Source organism: Microcaecilia unicolor, chromosome 11 (genome assembly GCF_901765095.1).
Source record: "Microcaecilia unicolor chromosome 11, aMicUni1.1, whole genome shotgun sequence".
Taxonomy (NCBI): Eukaryota; Metazoa; Chordata; class Amphibia; order Gymnophiona; family Siphonopidae; genus Microcaecilia; species Microcaecilia unicolor.
The window spans coordinates 97,183,949-97,199,502 of record NC_044041.1 but is presented as its reverse complement, the minus strand read 5'-3'; the positions used below and the strand labels follow the sequence as shown (position 1 = coordinate 97,199,502).

General features: G+C 48.8%; 1 protein-coding gene across 2 annotated transcripts in view; it reads right to left on the bottom strand.

Moving 5' to 3' along the window:
• DOT1L (DOT1 like histone lysine methyltransferase) overlaps positions 1 to 10,801 on the bottom strand; it is a 642,515-nt gene extending 631,714 nt beyond the window's left edge. For both annotated transcript variants that reach the window (XM_030219845.1, XM_030219846.1), the window contains exon 1: positions 10,482 to 10,801. In XM_030219845.1, coding sequence (XP_030075705.1) covers positions 10,482 to 10,562 — 81 coding nt within the window. In that variant the 5' untranslated portion in view covers positions 10,563 to 10,801. The remainder of the gene's footprint in view (positions 1 to 10,481) is intronic.
• Positions 10,802 to 15,554: the final 4,753 nt, after the last annotated feature.

Below are 15,554 nucleotides of genomic sequence, written 5' to 3'. Positions count from 1 at the left end.
AGCGAGCAGAGAGTAGTCAGGATACCAGCAGAAGTCAGGGCAGGCAGCGAGCAGAGAGTAGTCAGGATACCAGCAGAAGTCAGGGCAGGCAGCAAACCGGAGAAGTAATCAGGATACCAGCAAAAGTCAGGGCAGGCAGCGAGCAGAGAGTAGTCAGGATACCAGCAGAAGTCAGGGCAGGCAGCAAACCGGAGAAGTAATCAGGATACCAGCAGAAGTCAGGTCAGGCAGAGAGTAGTCAGGATACCAGCAGAAGTCAGGGCAGGCAGCGAGCAGAAGTAAACCAGGAAAACAAGCAGGGCCGGTCCTCCACAGGATAAGGAGAGCAGGAAGCACTGCAACAACTCTCACCGACGAGAAGCTCATCAGATGACCTCTGTTGCCAAGGCAAAGTAGAAAGTATCCAGGTGGTTCATAAAGGCAACCGACAAGGGAGTTCACCAGGTAAGGGTGCTGCTAAGTTCCAAAAGTCCCAAGGCAGTCTGGAAGGCTGGAAGATCCGGATCGGCCTGACTTCTGGAACATGGGAAACAGCAAACAGACAGTCCATCGCAGCCACCAGGTCTGACCACCAGGTGACGAGATGAATGAGAGCATGAAATGGGCACAACTGTGACAGTCGAATCCGCAGAGCCCTGTTTACTCCTTTGAGGTCGAGAACCGGACAAAAGGAGCCGCCCTTCTTGGGTACCACGAAATAGATGGAATAAAGGCCTCGACCCCGCTGAGATACCGGAACGGGAACCACCGCCCCCAATCGAATCAACTTCTTTAAGGTATCACTGACCGCCATTCTTTTTTGTGGCAACTAGCAAGGAGACTCCACGAACGAATCTGACAAAGGAGGAAAAAATTCTAGTTTGTAACCGTCCCATATTACTTCCAACACCCACTCGTCTGAAGTTACCCTGGCCCATTTCTCCCAGAAACAGGGACAGCTGTCCCCCTATTGTCTCCAGCTGATGGACCAAGGCCCGATCATTGCGCACGAGTCCCTGCAGTGGGTCTAGAGGAGGCACCGCCAGGGCGGCGCTCCCCACAAAACGGCTGCTACTACTGAGGGAAACGTGGCTTAGAAAATGACCCTGACTTGCCTGGGCGATAACGCCTTGCATCCCGAAACCGGGACCGAGCAATCTCCGTTCGAGCAGCCGACGGAGGCCTGTCCTCCGGTAAATGCCGGCCCTTAGAATCTCCAAGATCCTTAACAATCTTGTCCAAATCATCACCAAACAGAAGCTTACCTCGAAAAGGAAGCCGAGCAAGGCGAGACTTAGAAGCCGTATCTGCCGACCAGTGGCGAAGCCACAACCAACGCCGAGCTACTACCGAAAGAGCTAACTCCTTCGCTGAAGAACATCATATAACAAATCCGCCAGATAAGCAAGTCCAGTCTCGAGTGATGGCAAGTTCGCCATCAGGTCCTCCAAGGCCGCCTTCTGTACCCATGAGAGACACGCCCTGGCCACGTAGGACCCGCAGACCGATGCCTGCAGACATAACGCTGCCACCTCAAATGACATTTTTAAGGATGATTCTAATTTCCTGTCCTGTGGATCCTTAAATGCCGTCCCACCTTCCACCGGCAACGTAGTCCACTTAGTCACCGCAGTAATCAAGGAATCCACAGTGGGTAAACGTAAAGTTTCTCATTCTCCTTCTGGAAGCGGATATAAACGAGTCATGGTCCTCGCCACCCGTAAACCTGTCTCCAGCGTGTCCCATTGAGCTGCAAAAAGCACCTTCATAGCCTCATGAATGTGAAAGGTACGGGCCAACCGCTTGGTCCCCGACATGATAGAAGGGGCTGTAGCCGCTGCGGAGAGGATACCGCTGTCCGGAGACGAGATATTTAAAACCTCCAACGCCCTGACAATGAGACTAGATAACTCCTCATGCCGAAATAAACGTGCCGCTATGGGATCACCCCCCCTCAGAAGGACCCTCTCCGTCCTCCAGAAACTCAGACCGGGTCAGTTGTGAAACTTCTGACAACCGACCATCATCTACCTCTGTACACAATGAATCTAAGTCAACCCCCGCGTATCCACGCGAGGTCGCTTAGCCAGTGAAGGAGGAGGGGAAGAAAAACCTTCCTGAGAGCCCTCCAAAACTCCTTCATTGTCTGAAACCCCCCCTGATCTTTAAGTAAGAAAGCTTTGTGCAATAACAGCACAAACTCAGGGGAAAAAGGAGTCCCAGGATACTCTGCCAAACCAGAACCAAATATAGACCAAACCAGAACCCCAGACGGGCCCGCAGCCGACCCCCCCCCCCCCCCCCGCATTCAAAATGGCGCCCGCTACCACGCTGCGCTGAGAAACCACACAGGAAAAAGGCCGCACCGCTATCGGAACCTCCGCTGATCCAGAACTAGCCGTCTGCTCAGCTGATCGCGGTTCTGACGGCCGCAACTGCGCTCAGAGAGCGGAGTCCGCTACCGCTCTTCCCTTAACAGGCGCAACGGCGCCAAAATCATCCGCCACCGGGCGGAAAGAAGACTGCCTGGCGGGACTCAGCAACGGGGTCGAATGACCCGCGACCCATTCCGACCACTCTCTCGCCCCGTTGGAAAACCACCCTGCCCCGGCTTGTCCCGAGCGCAGACATCGCACACACCAGACGCTGCTCTCCGGTTCCCACACCGGAAGCAGCGTTTAACAGACTCTGATGGGGCTGCCATGTGCTCCACTGAAGCAACTAGACCAGAAATCCCCCTGCCTGCAATCAAAACAGCCCTGACTTGTAGCAAACTCCTTGCTCTGCGAGTGCCTGTAAAGAATACACAAACTGTGCTTAACATCCTTTTTTTTTTTTTTTTTTTTTTTTACAGAGGAGATAATCACTCACGTGTCCCAGGACCGGAACCAGCGGCGGGGGAGGGGGAGAAAGGGAGGGACCTGGCACCACCAGGTATCCCTGCTCAGCACTAGCGAGACCTCAACCCCAAAGGGTACCTCAACATCCCGAGGGAACGGGCAAGGAGACCCAAATCCAGAGCTGCTGAGTTATGACCACCCACCTGCTAGATAGAGAAAATACTGAGCTTGGGCTGGCTACACATGACCACATATAGAGGCTCAGAATTTCTCTCTATCTCCATCTGCTTGCAGAGGGACATAACCCACCAGTCTCTGGATTGATCTGTGGGACGCTATGGAAAACTGGTTTACTTTTCTGAGATCAAGAATAGGCCGAAAAGCCCCTCCCTTCTTTGGAACCATAAAGAAGATGGAGTACCGACCTGTGCGCCTTTCGAGAGTCCCTATCCTTAGCAGGTCTCGCAAACACTGCAGAACTGCTGTTCTCTTGGCCCGCAATACACAGCAGGACTCCAGAAAAAAGTCTGCGAAGGGAGAGAAGAATTCTATAGCTTGTAACCTTCTCGCACCACATCGAGGACCCACTGGTCCAAAGTAATTCTGGCCCACTCTGGAAGAAACAGAGAAAGCCGACTACCGATCTGCTCTCTTCCCGAGTAGACCTGCGCCCCATCATTGGGCGGCCCCGAAAAGCCCCCTAACGAGAGGGGGGTCCAGCCGGACACTTCTCGTTGCGATAGGAAGAACGCTGCCCAAAACGAGGACGCTGAAAGGCTGTGTTGGACCGCCCCAGGCGATACCGTCGCGTCTCTCTGAAACGTGGCCTCGAGGCTCCCTGCCTGGAAGCAGACTTGGGTCTATACTCCGGAAGACGCTAAGATTTGGAATCCCCCAAATCTTTAACAATAGGTCTTCCCCAAAAAGCAATTTCCCTCGGAAAGGCAATTTAATGAGCCACTGCTTAGAGGCCATATCTGCGGCCCAATGACGGAGCCACAGAAGACGCTGAGAGGAAACGGTCAAGGCCATGAGTTTGGCCGAAGCACGGACCAAATCATACAAGGCATCCGCCAAGTTCGCCAGCCCAATATCCATCAGCGACATCTGAGGAGTTCCCGGCATATCAGACACCGAAATCGAATCCATGGCAGAAGCCAACTGAGACAAGCTCTAGCCGCATAAGAACTACAAACAGAAGCTTGAAGTGTCAAAGCGGCCACCTTAAAGGCACTTTTTAAAGAGGCCTCTAGCTGTCTGCCTTGCATATCCTTAAGTGCCACACCAGCTTCCACTGGTAGTCTTCTTAGTGACCGCCGTCACCAGGGCATCCATCCTAGGTAGAGCAAACTGCTCTAAACGGTCCGCTGAAACCGGATACAGCCTGGCCATAGCCCTGGCTACTTTCAGCCCCCCATCCGGATCCGCCCACTGGGCCAAAATCAACTCTTCAATAGCTTCATGTACCAGAAAATCCTTAGAAGGTTGTCTGGTACTAGCCATCTTGGGGTTGACCGCCTGAGAAGCCGCAACCTCAGGGTCCTCTATATTCAGGGCTTCCAGTGCCTGAGAGATAAAGGAGGACAACTCCTCCTTATAGAAAATCCTCAAGGCGGAAGAGTCCTCCAGTTGGTCAGTGAGGACACCGTCCTCCACGTCCTCTACCCCCGTCTGCTCCGAGAGAGCCACCACGGAGGAAGCTGCAGGCGACCATATGCAGGACCCCTCCTCAGACCCCAAAGAAAGCCTAGGCTTTTTAAGGGAGGAGAAATCCTCTGGGGGGAAAACCCAAAATCTCTTGGTTACCCCCAGACCCCCTGAGAGAATCAAAAGCCAAAGCTGTCACAGCCGCAGGAGGGGGAGGGGAGAGGCCCTTTTCAACAAAAACGCCTGATGGAGTAGCAAAATTAACTCTGGCGAAAACCCCTCCCCCGCAACGGAGGAGGTCGCAGCCATGGCACCTGCACTACCACCCACAGTGCCTGAAGGCCCCCCAGACTCCCCTACCAGCGGAGAAGAAGCTTTGCCCAAAACTGCAACGGAGCTGGCTCCGCAACCGATCGCAAAATGGTGCGAGAATCGCCAGGCTCTGGGCGAAAAAGCACACTCTCAGGGGGGGCCACCGCTCCATCGAGTCCCGCCAAATCAGCGCACCCCGCCGCCGAACGCCGTTTCTCGCATCGGGAACAGCATTTTACCGCCTCTACTGCCATCGCCTGTCCCTGAACAGGAACCCAGCAGGACTTACCCTGGACCGGAAAAGCGCGGAAACTGACAGCTGAGCCGAAGAAAAAGAACTCTCCGACTCCACTTCGAGGCAGGCTTAGACAAGCAGGCAACAAAAAACAGGACTCGAACAGCAGTAACACAAATCTGCTCTCAGCAAAAACACACTTCCTTGTGCTTCTCTGTCTCTCTTTTAAATAAATTCTATGGTTCTCTCTCTTTTTTTTTTTTTTTTTTTTAGTGAGGAGGCAGAACCAAACAGGGAAGGAAAGGAACAGCAAAAGCCTGTTCAGAGGGAATTTGAGGTACAGCAGGGACCCAGCAACTGTGTTTGCTGCCAGAGGGGACACCACCAGTCCGCCACCCCCGGCTCAAACTGGCCACAGGCCCAGGAGCACCCTCAGAGGCCTTGGGCCCAGGAGCTCAAGAAAAAGCCGTCCACCACCTGCTGAGATAGAGACATACTAACTGAGGAAGGAGCTGGCCATCTGGCATCACTGACTTTAATTTCTCTATCTCCACCTTCTGATAGTCGGACTTAACCCACTAGTTCCTGGATTCATCTGCTGCAAGTGACAAGGAAACAACAGATAAAAGACTATGCGTCTGACGTCAGACGCACACAGAGGAACTTAAACAGAAGATCATTGAAGAAGCAACGCCGCGAAGGCCAGCACAGGACTTCGGCTGATGGGAGTTGGGGTCCCCCGTCAGCACAGGTACTGGACGGCGGCGGGGGATGGTTGTCGGCAGGAAGGGGGGGTCGTAACGCGCGGGGGGGTGTTGAAATCGGAGGGAGGGCTGAGTGTGGAACTCGGTGGGAGGTGCTTGAGGGGACACGGGGTGTTCATGCTCGTCGGGTGGGGGGGGGGAGGGTTTGTGATACAGCGAGGAGGGGGTCTGTGTTGCCCCGCTCCCTGCCACTTGCTCCGAAGTGGCAGGGAGCGGCGCACTGACAGCTGATTCCCAGGCAGGTGGAAGAGTAGGGAAATAAGCTTTGCGTGTTTCCCTACTCCTCTCCTTGCTTTGGAATCAGCTGTCACTGACGTCAGTGCGTGCCTGCCTAGCAGACCACCTCTGAGGGAGGCACGGTCCCAGGCACATTAGAACGTTGGAGGTGAGAATTATTATATAGGACTAGCGCAAGTCAACACTGGAACACCTAAAGTTGGGCACCAACAGTTACATCAAATCAATGGCAGTTGGGCACAATTAGGTGCCAATGATCATTTAAAGTATTCTATAAGTTATGTTCATATTCCAGAGACATGCCCATGTTCACACCCCCTAGCAACTACGTGCAAAATGATGTTGGCATGTATGTTATAGAATAGTACCTAGCACTTACACGCATAATAGCCAATTAGTAGCGCCAATCATTGCATGTAAGTGCTATTATTCTGTAACTTACATTCACAATTGGTGCCTATCTTCAATTTATAGAATTGTTCTTCATCTGGCTTATCAAGTTTACTCATCCACACCAAATATTAAGCTCTATAATCCCTTCTACATCCTCTGTCCTTGTCCCATACTTTCTTGAATTCAGATATAGTCTTTGGCCTTCCCAACAGAAGTGATGGAGACATTCCACACATTCACCATCTTTTCTGTACAGAAATACTTTCTTAGATTATTCCCGAGTCAATCACCTTTCATCTTTATCCTATGCCCCTTGGTTCCAAAGTTTATTTTCATTTGAAAGAGACATTCCTCCTTTAAATTTATGCCATAAGGTATTTAAATGTCTGTTATATTCCCCCTCTCCACCTTCTTTCCAAAATATACATATTGAAATCTTTAAATTTGTCCCTGTATGCTTTATGATGAACTGCTGGAACACATAATGATATTGGAAAGCCATTTCTAAACAAGTGCTCACAAATAAAATATAAATTCTATAAGCCCATGCAGGCAGTCTGAAAAAAAAAATGTAGAAGACTGTTGCTTTAACTAACCTGTTCCAGAAAGAATTCATATGGTGTCCCGCCGTAAAGAATTTACAGTCCATTGGCATAAGGGGAGATTAAGCAACTGAGTGAAGGTCATACAAAACTGAATGAATCTTGGACTTTATTCAGTTTTGAATATAACCCCTGTCACACTGTCAACCAAAACTACACTAGAGAGAAAGTGGCATAATGTTCACTTCTGTCCATGGAGGCTTTGCTCATATTATGATGCATATAGTATGCAATACTGAAGATCATTCTGGCAGAATGTTAACATTTAACACTAAACCAAAATTACTTAGGATAAATCAAACCAATCATTTATACATAAAGCAACCAATACCTTAATTATTTGAATTGTGCTCAGTCCATATTGACCCCTGATGCAGACGCTTTTTAGCGTCGAAACACGGCCTGTGTCGGGTCGTTATCTCTGATATAATAAAGACTGTTGGACTCGCATCTCCAGTGGTGAATCGTCTATTAGTCTCTACTTTTGCCTTCTGCAGTCCATATCCATTACACCCATAGCGTCCCCAAGGAAAGCATGTTAACTAGAATGTTAACATTTGTCTGAATCTAAACTAATACCCTTCATATTGCAACCAAGACTACATAGGATGAATTTAACACATTATGCAAGACCATGAACTGTATCCTTAACTCTCCTGAATTCCGATCTATATTTGTCATGGATGGACACCATAGCTTAATTAATTGTGCTATGCATATTGCAAACACATTATTGAAACTCGACCAGAAAAACTGCTGAGAAACTCATTTGATGTTAATATTATCAGGTACACTCTCTCAGTATGAGTGTTCCAAAGTTTATCACTTCAGATTTCTCTTCTTGCCTAAAGGCATTTCTGTCGAACTGTTCTAAAGAATATTTTTATATAAGTGAAACCATACAACTCAGAATAAATGCAGGCTTCTCAGACTACTGCTTATACTGGGGGATGGGTGTCTTCCTTAAACCCTCCTGCACGTAAAAAAATACAAACACAGCTGAAGTGAATCTAAAAATTGTGCCGACATCAAAGAGTAGAGCTGAAAACCCACAAAGACATTAAATTACTGCCAACTGAAGCCGGAGCCATGGAGGAAAGTAAAGTGAAGTCTAGAATTTACTACTGTTTTTGAACATTGCTGGAGGATTTATTCTGAATACATGACTATTTCAAGACAAAAAAAAATTTTCACATCATAACTCAAGGCTAGACAGATAACTGTACAATGTCATATAGCTTTTACCTTATTTATTTTACACAATTAGAAATATACAGCCTTATTGAACACAACAGTGTAAGGCTCATGCCACATTTCCTAAACGATTTGTTTACAAAGTGCACATCTAAAGTCTGTGCAATTAACTGCTCCCAGGGAATTTGAGAATTGTAAAATATGAATTTATATACAAAATCCATTTAGGCTTATCCAAACTAGAAAAAATGGGTACCAAAACTGATGGCACTTTATATACCTTATCTGGCAAAGTGAGAGCTCACCCTCAAAAATTAAAACTTCACATCCATTTCTGATGCCACCATCCTCCATTTCATTTTTGCTACTCCACACTAACCAGATTACCCCCTCTAAAAGTGCTCAAAAAAGCTAGCAAGTCACTTGTTTAACTCTTAAAAATATACAAAATGTGAAAACTACTTTAAGCAGCTAACAGTCAAAATTGCTTTAAAATTTCAAATTTCCACAATTATCTTATGCAAAAGAAATAAAAACAAAACAGGATTTCAGCAGCAGAATGACACCTTCAAATTTAAACTGCAAAAGCAGAAATAACTGAACTATATGCACGCAGGCTCACTGTGCAGCCTTACATGCTGCTATGACCATGGTTACTAAAAATAGATACTGTAGTATTCACTGCATTAGAAACCACAACCAGAGAGTGTGCAAATGCAGGTACTAGTAAGTCATGCACACTGTCTCCAGCCTAAAGTTGCAGCCAGTCAGACACTTGCAAAGGATATCAGCCAAACTAATACCACTTCCAACTCGGAGCATTCAGGATTTATTTATTGCACTTGTATCCCACATTTTCCCACCTTTTTGCAGGCTCAATGTGGCTTACAATACATCATGAATGGTGAAGATATAATAGACATTTAGTTTAGTTTACAGAAGAATCATGGTAACACAGAAAGCAAGGAAGCAATATGAAAATCCTACTGACAGGGCAAAGAGATACCCTAGACCTCAAAACAATAGCAAGCCACAGAACACATGACAACAATACCAATAATTTTAGTTTCTTTCCAGGAGGTACATAAATGTAAAAACGTTAAACATACTCTCAAGAAAACTGGGTGCCTTAGCTTCAAACCTAATCTCCAACATGCAAACTGGCTTATGAATCTCCATTTCTGTTTCAGTTCAGAATTTCCAGGAAGCCTCTTATCTATAGTACTTGAAAAAAAAAAAAAGTACAACTGTCATTCTTAGTAAACAAAAATAAATAAATAATGCAGGACGACTTCCTTTAAAAATACACATAAGGAATAAAATTACTATGTGCATTCTCTACTAACATACTCCACAATAAAATCCCAGTTTGTCTCTAATGCTTCAGTCGGCCCTAAACAAAATAGAAATTATTTTTATTACCAGATTAAATATTAATAATTAAATCAATGGACTAACTAACCACAATCTGCAGCAAAGTTCAGTTTCCTCCTTGGAGGCCATCAATCAGCTAAAGCTGTCAAAAGCAAAGTTGAAATATCAAACTAAAAACTAATGTTTCTTCATTAAGAAACGAAGCATATTGTAAGAAAGCCTCGAACTTATTAAAAAAATACAACAACAACATAATATATATTTAAAAGGGACGTCGGTTACAAATCTACTTTCCAACGGCTGAAAGGGAAAACAAGCCAAGTACGGATTAAGAAAAGAAGGCGACAGCAAAATGAAAGACCAGAAAACAAGCGATAATTCCTAGACATAAGGCAATCTCGGTCGTGAGAGACATCAGTAGTAAATATTAAAAATAAAACCAAAAAGGGACACTTTTGACTTCTTATATGGTTTCCCATGACCCCTCAACTTTGCGGAATTACAATGGGGAAGAAAGAAGAAGCGTGTTTTTCTGTTGCAGATTTTTGCCAACAAAAAAATTAATCTAAATAATAATATAAAGGCAAACAGCCCCGCCCACCCCCCCCCCCCCCCCCCCAGATTAAGTTCCTTGCCCTCTTTCTTCAAAGTTCTAACCTGAATACAGGCAAAAATCTTCATCTGATCACCCCCAACCTTTCCAGCGAGGGAGGGGAAATCTGTAATCGGATTTTTGTGCTTTGGGGCCCATGGTTTACTGGATAAAAGGACTGTGGACATTGGATGGTAGGAGGGGGAATGAAGGTCAGGGCTGTCTACCCTTGTCCACTCCCCTACACACATACACATACTTTTGTACGTCTATATATGTAAGTAAAAATTATTATTTATGCAGTGTACTCACGTAAACAGGTAGAGGCCAAGGGTAAGCGGCTGGCTCGGCTCCGACGGGGGACTTCAGCCTCAGTTCCAGCTTCTCGCCCATCTTTCCCGGTGCCACACCACCATAATAAACGGTAGCCGACAGCAAAGGGGGCCCCAGCGTGCCGGACGGCAGAACCGAGCGCTTCAATTAAAAAAAAAATACAAACAGTAGTGGCGAGGGTGGTAACTTCGGCGGGGTATCAAGAGGGAGGGTTTCAGCCTTGTTCCTGCCCCTTCTCCTCCTCCTTCTTCCTCGCTCCCCCCTCGTATTGTAGTTATTCTCCCCGATTCCACAGCGCCAGCGCCATCTTGGACCCGGCGCGTGAAGAGAAGGAACTAGGGGAGGGTTGGGAGGGACCAAGTCTCCAAGAGATCGGGGGTGAGGGAAGAGAAGTGAAACAGGTGTGGAACAAAACTAGAGCTGTCTGGGCGATACCACTACAACCCTTCCCCTCCCAGTACGGGGGAGCAACAGAGCAGCCTCGAGAGGTGTCCTCATCTGCCCCTTTCCTTCTTGGGCTTTTTTTTTTAATTCACTGTTGAAGTAGTTGGGGAGAGGAACAGTGTGAAGGGGAGGCTTTTTTTTTTTAATTCACTGTTGAAGTAGTTGGGGAGAGGAACAGTGTGAAGGGGAAATTCCCAGAAGTTTGCGGTCTGCTTTTCCGCGGCATTATTATTTGAGTTATTTTTATTTTGATTATTTCTCGCGTCCGCCTGTGTGGGAACCACAACACCACCTCTCCAGCACTTGCGTGGAAGGTGACGACGAGGCCCCTTGACATAAAAGTCGTTTGTCAAGGAGCTCTTTATGACTGCAAAAGCATAGCGGGGGATGTCCGTGGGCCGTCTAGAAAAATTCCATTGCCAGAATGACTGACAGTGCCCCGTATATGACGTCACTTGGCCGCCATCTTGTGCTTGGCAACTACCAACCAGAGCTCAATTTCTCCCTCCTGGGCAGCGGAGGGAGCACAATTACGGAGGAGTGGTATGCGCACGTTATGACATCAGGCACACGCTGGTTCTTAAAATAGAAAAAGATAGTTTGAAGTAAAATTTAATTAAGGTTAACAGGCTTGTGATTGGGAAAGGATAAACTGTTTCCGTCCTGAAATCACTGTGGTTGCCATGTTGGTCTGCTTGAATATACGGAAATAATGGTGAATAAAAAAAACATTCCTTCAGATACCTGAAAGTATTACAGTTTTGATTGACTTTTATCTGTACTAAAAATCAAATCTGTGAATTTTGACCTATAAAAAATACAGAATGGTACTTGCAATTACAGACTAGAACTGGCATCCACAAGATGAAGACGCAGCAAGGATAAAGTTACCATTACCAGAGAGAGAAGCTGCCAAGGGGACCCAATTTTTGAGAGGGTAATTTTAGTACACCCCCACTGCTCTCTCAGTCCGGTCCTAACCGATGCGGCTGGGGGGGGGGGCGGGCCAGGCGTTTAAAAGAACTGCTCAGCCCCGCCTCCGCGGGGCTTCTATTAGTCCATTCACTTTGGTTACCATGGTTCTGTGTGAAAACCAGCCAATCCACGGCCACTGGAAAACCGCCCAATCCCGCGCCGCGGCCCCGCAAAAACCGCCCAATTATCTGCAACCTGGATCCTTCAAAAATTTTCCGCAGCCACTTCTCAAAACCCGCCTAATTGGGCAGGAAAACTGCCCATCTGGCAACACTGCACCCCACTCTGCTTTGGCCCTACCCACTGTACCTCATGGCTCCACCCCCTTACACACCTCAATCCCACAGCCATTCCTGAAATTACTGTACCTTTGGCCCCTTCTATTCTGTTCCAGGCTGCACTCTCACACAATTGTATATAGTTTCAGGTTAATTACTATTTTGTCCTCCTGGTTGTGAGGCCCAATTGACCAGTGGTTGTGGTTTTCGGTGAGCCTGGTAGCTAGGGTTTCCCAGATGTGAGAATATGGCCTGCTTGTCCTTGGAGAAAGCGAAGATACTTACCTGTAGCAGGTATTCTCCAAGGACAGCAAGCCATTCATTCTCACATACCTTCCCACCTCCCCTTGGAGTTGATTCCATGCTATAGTATTGTAATGATGGTACCACACTCTTGCAACAGGTGAGAAGACATTCATGCATACTCCTAAAGTGTTATTCGCTTTTTTATCCTTCACGCCGGATGAAGTGGATGACATCATCCTCACATTTGAGAATTAATGGCCTGCTGTCCTCGGAGAATACCTGCTACAGATAAATATCTTCACTTCTCCCCTCTTTCCGTGTCCATCTTTCCATCCAGTGTCTTCCCTCTTTCTCTCCCATTCAGTGTCTTCCCTCTCTCTCTATCCTCCTATCTAGCATTTCCCCTGTTTCTCCATCTTTCCATCCAGCGTCTCCTTTCTTTCTTTCTCGCTCCCTCTTCCATCCAGTGTCTCCCGTCTCTCGCCCCACCCTTCTACCCAGCATCTTCTCTCCCCCTTTTCCATCCAGTGTGTTCCTTCTTTCTCTTTTCCCCTTCCATCCAGTGTCTCCCCTCTCTCCCCCTTTTCCATTCAGTGTGCCCCCTCTTTCTCTCTCCCATCTAGCATCTACCCTTTTTCTCTCTCTCCCTTCCATCCAGTGTCTTTCCTTCTTCCTCATCCTTCTACCCAGCACCTTCTCTCTCTACCCCTTTCTATCCAGCATGTCCCCTCTTTCTCTCTCCATCCTATCCAGCTTCTCCCCTCTTTCTCGCCCATCCAGTGTCTCCCCTCACTTTTCCCATCCTTTTACCCAGCATCTTCTCTCTCTCTGCCCCTTTTCCATCCAGCATGTCCTGTCTTTCTCCATCCTTTTATTCAGCATGTCCCCTCTTTCTCTTCCCCCCTTCCATCCAGTGTCTTCCCACACTCTCCCCATCCTTCTACCAGGATCTTCTCTCTATTTACCCCTTTTCCATCCAGCATGTCCCCCCTTTCCCCGTCTTCTCTCTGTCTTCCCTCTTCCATCCAGTGTCTCCTCTTCTATCCATCATTTCTCCTCCCCCCTTCCATTCAGCATCTCTCTATCCCCCCCCCCCCCCCCCCTTTTCCATCTGGTGTCTTTTCTCCACTGCTGGTTCTCCCGACTAGCAGCAGCAGGAAACCAAGAAGAAGCAGGCATGGGGCCCCAGTGTTCAGGTGCGTGCTGTCAGCTCTGCTGGTCCTCTGACGTCAGTTTCTCTTCCAGGGCAGGGGATTACAGAGCCCACAATTTGCGCCTGAACACGGCAGCCTCTTGCCTGCTTTTTCTTGGTTTGCTACTGCTTGTCAAGAGAAGCAGCAGCGGCAGTGGCTCAGTGGGAGAATTTCCCACATTGGCAGGAGTGCAGGAGATGACCCTCCAAAGTGGGACACTTGGCAGGTCTGTGTCACCCCAGTTCAAAGAGGGAGCTTATGCTGGCCAGTCCTGGTTTTGAACTTACATTACCAATGAAGGGTGACATTTATAGTCCCTAATTCTACCCATTTAAATCAGCACTTTAGCAGAGATGCCAAGGGTGGCCCATTTAAACACTGGAAATTTTCAACTGCTGTGTTTGAGATAGAAGTTCAATAAGTGAAGTTTTTCCCACAGACCCCAGCCATGTCTAACACCAGTTCTTGAAGACTAGTAAAAGAGGCCCGTTTCGTAGAGGAATGAAACGGGCACTAGCAAGGTTCCATGCCCCCCTCCCTACCTCCCTCCCGATTCCATGGCCCCCTCCCTCCCTCTCTCTGTTCCTCTCTCATCTGTTCCAGCCCCCCTCCCTCCCTCCGCCTCCTCCAAGTTCCAGGCCCCCTCCCCTTCGAGTTGCAGGACCCCCCTCCCCTGCCTTTTGAGTTCCACGGCCCCCTCCCCTTCCAGCTGCAAGACACCCCCCTCCCTTCCGGAAATAGGAAATGAGGGCAGGACCAGAAGCAGATCTCAGACAGATGGGAAGGCAGTGTGAAGCGCCGCTCGCCTTCAATGCTGACACCGGACCCCGAGGTGACAATTTTTAAATTAGAGCCGGCACGCAGGAAGGCGAGGGACTGCCGGAGGACAGGTCCTGCTTGCACTTCAAGGGAGGGAGGCGCGGGGACGTTGAACTCGGAGGAGAGGGGGGCCGTGGAACTCTGAGGGGAGTGGAGGGAGGGGGGCGTCCTGCAACTTGAAGGGGAGTGGAGCGTCCTGCAACTTGAAGGGGAGCGCCTTGCAACTTGAAAGGGAGGGAGGGGGCGTCCTGCAACTCCCTCCCCTTCAAGTTGCAGGACGCCTCCCTCCCTCCCCTTCAAGTTGCAGGACGCTCCCCTCCCTCGCTCCACTCCCCTTCAAGTTGCAGGACGCCCCCCCCCTCCCTCCACTCCCCTCAGAGTTCCATGGCCCCCCTGTCCTCCGAGTTCAACACCCCCGTGCCTCCCTCCCTTGAAGTGCAAGCAGGACCTGTCCTCCAGCAGCCCCTCGCCTTCCTGCGTGCCGGCTCTAATTTAAAAATTGTTACCTCGGGGTCCAGCGTCAGCATTGAAGGCGAGCGGCGCTTCACACTGCCTTCCCATCTGTCTGAGCTCTGCCTTTGGTCCCGCCCTCATTTCCTGTTTCCGGAAGGGCGGGACCAGAGGCAGAGCTCAGACAGATGGGAAGACAGTGTGAAGTGCCGCTCGCCTTCAATGCTGACGCCGGACCCCGAGGTAACAATTTTTAAATTAGAGCCAACACGCAGGAAGGCGAGGGGCTGCCGGAGGACAGGTCCTGCTTGCACTTCGAGGGAGGGAGGCGGGGGGGGGGGCATTGAACACGGAGGAGAGTGGAAGGAGGGAGGGAGGGCGGCATCCTGCAACTTGAAGGGGAGGGGGGGTGTCCTGCAACTTGAAGGGGAGGGGGGCGTCCTGCAACTCGAAAGGGAGGATGGGGGCGATTGTTTACTCACCTCCGGTGGCTGCTGCTAGGTTCCCTTCCCTCTCACTTCCCATTGGTCTGCCCTGTGACATCATCCCCAGGGCTGACCAATAGGGACTGTGTTACGAACCCAGGCAGCCAGATGGGAGTGCAGAGGTCCAAATTATTATATAGGATGTTCATTCCAAAAACTGAC